Source organism: Physcomitrium patens, chromosome 26 (assembly GCF_059467195.1).
Source record: "Physcomitrium patens ecotype Gransden chromosome 26, ASM5946719v1, whole genome shotgun sequence".
Classification (NCBI taxonomy): Eukaryota; Viridiplantae; Streptophyta; class Bryopsida; order Funariales; family Funariaceae; genus Physcomitrium; species Physcomitrium patens.
In genome coordinates, this window is record NC_143435.1 from 7438044 (window position 1) to 7442889 (window position 4846).

The 4846-nt window shown below is 47.6% G+C and overlaps 1 protein-coding gene across 1 annotated transcript; it reads right to left on the reverse strand.

Moving 5' to 3' along the window:
* Window positions 1–493: 493 nt before the first annotated feature.
* Window positions 494–4846, reverse strand: LOC112277692 (aspartic proteinase-like protein 1). Its single transcript, XM_024510312.2, has 10 exons — window positions 4232–4846; window positions 3500–3641; window positions 3130–3359; window positions 2792–3022; window positions 2428–2563; window positions 2189–2262; window positions 1790–1883; window positions 1522–1588; window positions 1227–1298; window positions 494–1103 (listed from the first exon to the last, which is right to left on the reverse strand). Exons 1-10 carry the CDS (start codon window positions 4555–4557, stop codon window positions 898–900), a joined length of 1578 nt encoding a protein of 525 aa, XP_024366080.1. The 5' UTR covers window positions 4558–4846; the 3' UTR covers window positions 494–897.

The window sequence follows — 4846 nt, forward strand, 5'->3', positions numbered from 1 at the left end:
TTCCATGAAATAGGGTAGATAACAAGAATATAAGCTTATGCAAGACTGAAGTGTTGAAATTTACGTTGTGAAAGAAACATGATAGTTTGATTGTTGTGGTAAACATTAAAAATTAAAAGAAAGAAACAAAGAGATACCAAAGTTTCTAGGGGCTGAAGATCTAATGTAATGTAAAGGATGAGAACAAATCTGGTAGCCTGCATCCCAAGGTGGTGAATAAGGAGCCATCTGCAGTGAGCCATCTGCAGTGCACTAGAGTAGAGTGGGGGACAGATTTCGTTGAACTGCCCTGAACTGCCCTGGTCCTGAGAGCTCACGAGATGTCCTGCCAAAGCAGATGGCTCCCATCGAACACACTTCTTGCACTGCAAGAGTTTTGACTTGGGTCAACTATTACCCACCTACATCACCTCACAGTCCAGATCTATACCACCACAACCCACATTTCGAAATCATCCACCGGTGTCCATGCGTACGGGTTGAAACTCGAGAATGTTGGAAGTAACATAATTAATGTCTATACAATAAAACTCGGCTGAAAACCTGACATCAAGCCTTGCGACTTCGGATGCCGATCAAAGAACTTGTACATATGTAAATTACAAAAAACTCTTCCCTCCACGCTCTTACGGATCGAGGAACACAATCATTTTCCCGATTCAATCAAATCGACTACAGCTGGGTGCACCCTTTGTAGCTTACTGTCTCATGGGAGTAACCTTTTCCTACGCTAAATTAACAAGACGAGAATTTACCGATAAATCTGTGCTGACCCTGCCACAAACTCAAGAAACTTGGTGTGCAAGCTCTGTATCCAGAGACTAGATTACACCGAGCTTTGGTCGAACTCAATGGGCGCACAGTACCTGATTATTAGAATCAATTTTCCAAATCTATCTAACCGAAAATAGCTGCTAATGATATCAGACAGGCGAGTAGCAGTGGTAGAATGTCGGCCAACACCGCAGTCGCAACATTAGAGTTCGCTGTGACTGTGCTATTCGGCGAAGCCGGACGTGGAACAGCAGGGAGAGGAGCCGTCGGTGGCAAGGCAGCAGGAACAGAACCAGGTGTGGAATTACTTAGAGTGAGGTCAGTGGAGCCTGCACCGCACAGCATTTATCAGGAGTGCAAAGCAGGGGCGTTATGTGCGATCCGCGCGTGCTAACTAAAATTTTAAAGTCCATAAAAACCTAATAAAAAATAACAGGTGGTGGGATCCTTACAGTCCGAGGGGGTCCAACCGATGGTCATTTTTGCGCGATTGTAGGTGATGCTGTAGTTTGTCATAAAATTCTCTGCATAATGGAAAACACGCAATCAATATGCTTCGCCTATTCTTGTGGGACTCGCAAAGCTTTAAAAAAACACGTGGATGAGGTACGGCATGCCATTGCATTTACATGCGTCCCTCTGCACTGCCGCTGGAGTGGAGACAACTTTGAAACGAAGTTGATGAATGTCTAACTAACAACAAACGCCAAGAAAGAACCGTGTCGACTGAGAGAACATTGAACTTACGACCGATGATCGAGAGGCCAGCACCGCTGTCCATTACTGTTACGCAAACCGCAATCATCGCATTGTTCTGAATACAGATCGCGAACAGTGAAGGTCAAAAATAAAGTAACGACAAAACTCATAACAACAGCAGAACATTGGCAGGTTCGGTTCGAAATATCACGTGATTATGTTCTTTACGAAAAGTCGGACGGCCGGAGATCTATTCATGCGACAACCTCCAAATTCAGATGGAACGAAAGGCACTACAATGAAACGCGAAACTCACATCGTCGACGATGCTCTTCAGACCACTGACGACATCCAAAGAGTTCCCGCCTGACAAAGCTAAGCTGACCACTGGAACTTGAAAGTTCGTGTTGCTGCATTTCCAAAGAAAGACACACCCCACATGATTAAAACAACATCGTGCGCATCTGACTGTTGAGATGACGAAATGATCCATTTTTGTGTTATCAAGCATGTACAACAGCCGATCCAACGGCTTTACCACGTGACAAACAACATCGTACACGTAAGTTCCTTAAAGTTACCGCACCTCAAATCCTTACATTTAGAATAATCCAGGCTCGATTCATTGAAATCCTCTAGCAGCTAGATATCTTTAGGAACTCACACGCCATCCCTAGCAAAGACCGACATGTGTTGAGAAGTCGTGGATACAAACCTCGTCTGGTAGCAGAGATCCCATTTGCTGAATCTGGGATCATTCCACTTGGGTAACGACATCTGAGCATCATACTGCAAACCAAAAGCACAACAAACTCACAGACGTCATTCTACAGTGCTTGTGAGCACGTTCCGTACGCAAGGAGTTCACGCTGGCTGAACATGGTCCAGCCTTCAGTTCCCAAATCGTGTGGACGTTGAGGCACAACCAGAAGACAAGCAGTTACAGGAACTCACAGCCTGTACGAATTGGGGGTAGACGGTCTTGGAAAGGTAAGTGAACGAGGTTCCCGTATCAAAGAGAGCATGCGAAGCCATAAGCAAGTTTGTATTCCCCACGGTGATCGAATCAATCTCCACAATATACGTATCACTGCACGATATAAATCACGAGCAGGCCAGCCAATATTCATGGCCAGTTCCAATGAGGGGTTACCAGCAAGTCAACACCATGTCTCATCCGTGGCAATAAAAAAAACATTTTCAAAATCCAAGTTGCTAAAACTTTGAGGCTAAGCTCCGCAAAGATACGGCATTATCCGCACACCACATCTGCTGCGGCCCCATTTCATTGGACAGGAGTTACAGCCAAGAAACTTACAGCATCGAAACCGACTTGGGAATAATTGGAGTGGTTCGTTGTGCAGCAGGCCCTTCATCCCCAAAGGTGAGAGTCCCTGATCCCCCAGGACTTATGCACAAGCTAAACGAATCCGCCAGCTGCCCTGTGCTTGCTAACTTGTTGGGCACGGATATGTCAGTCGTCCCGAGACCCATCAGTCCATTGGGCGCAGCGCCCTTCAAAAGTGAACCCGTTTGAACCTTGCCACATCTGCAACGATGATTGACCTCCCTTAAATTCTTGTCATCAAGCCCGCATGTCGACCTCAAGTAGGCGAAACTCAGATAAACACTCGCATTCACTTTCGAACTACTTACCCTAAGTAGACAGGCAACTTCACTGGATTGCCTCCTGATTCCCGCATGAAATACATGTAGTCTTCGTAAAGTGCTCCGGAAGTCGAGGTGTTGGCAGACACATAATTGATTTCATATGGGCATTGATCTGTTGGCGCCATGCACGTACTAGACATCTCGCAGAGAGGATCACTACACAGAACTGGCTTCGCAGTCGACGATAGTGACGGCGTGTAAGGATTCAATTGACTCTGCCAAAAGTGTTCAGGATCAACATTATTTAGATCCTTGTCAATCCAATTTGCGAAAGATTGCAATTGTGTAGGAATCCTCTCGCCAGAATGGCCTCCAATGAGTGGACAGGGAAAGGGAGTCCAATTAGAGAACTTACGGTGCGGGGGTCTTTGCTTTCAGCCGATAGAGGAGCGCAGGACTCACACTCACAGGGGATCCATAGCAGGTCACTTCCTGTGTCCAGAACCACCAAAAACTGCACGTTTGGAGTCCCAATGTCTATGTAACTATAGTGTAATCTGCATGTGATGGCGTAAAAACATAACCACGTCAACACGGCTGACATTACGCAAACGACAAGACTTCCGCATGTGACGAACACGGCAACAAATCTTGGGCATACTTAGCATACTCCACGAGATGATGCAACAAGGGATGCATTTCATGCCACGCCGCAACTCTGTGGCTTACAATTTCGAAGAGACACATGCGCACAGAGACTTGTCAAACAAGTTCTCAGCAAACACAAGGTGGGCCAAGCATCCCAATTTTCCCGCGAAGGAAGCAAAGCACCATCGCAGCTAAAAGAATAATTAAGGGGTTGAGATCGAAGAACCCATCAAAAAAAATGCAACCCATTTCATTTAGCTGTAAACTAACCCACCGTGCAGCTACGTCCCGCAATGCCGAATTGTTCTAGAAAACGAAACCGACAACCATTCTGCAGAGAATCGATGTTTCCGACAGCGGCGTGAAGACTTGACGAACAAAGAAAGAGAGATCCGGTCTAGATATCAAGCCATTTCGTCCGGCTCTCGTGCCCTAGTGCGAAGACGGTGCCAAAAGGCAGCACGCTTTCTAGCAGTTTAAAAGCGTTGAAGAAACTCACCCTCCTCCGAACAGCTGCTCTGTGGCATTTCCCTGGATGAGAACGTACTGGTCCATCGAGGATGCAGCTAGAATCCGTCGCGCCGTGCGGGTGTGCCTGGCAACATCGTGATCGCGCAGCATGGTCTGGAACTCGATAGTGCCCTCCGTGGGCCAATCCTGGGCGTAATCCATGCCGTTCCGGCTGCGCATCGCTTCAATAGCCTGCTTGGAAAACTTGTGAAACAGGTCCATCCGCAGAGCATTCGCGAAGGTTGTGGCGAGCATCCACAAGACGCAACAATGGACCATCACCAAGACCCCGCGGGAGCGGACGGTGGTGGCCATGCTTGAGGGCCTGGAACGATAAGCAGACAGAATGCAAGAGGACGGAGGGCACACGATGGCACCACCGAAGGGAGGGGTGGAGGAGGCCTCCAAAGGCAGATGAGGAGGAATTACTTCCCGAAAGAGTGCACAAACAAAGAGAGAGGTGGAAGGGAGAGGAAAGGAGGCTACACATGAGGCGGCTGAGTTGACGCCGCATACATCGTCAGCGCGCAGTAGCCCGAAATTACGTGCAAGGCTTGCGGCCCCATTGGACCTCCCCCTGCTACGATGAAAATTTGGTATTTTT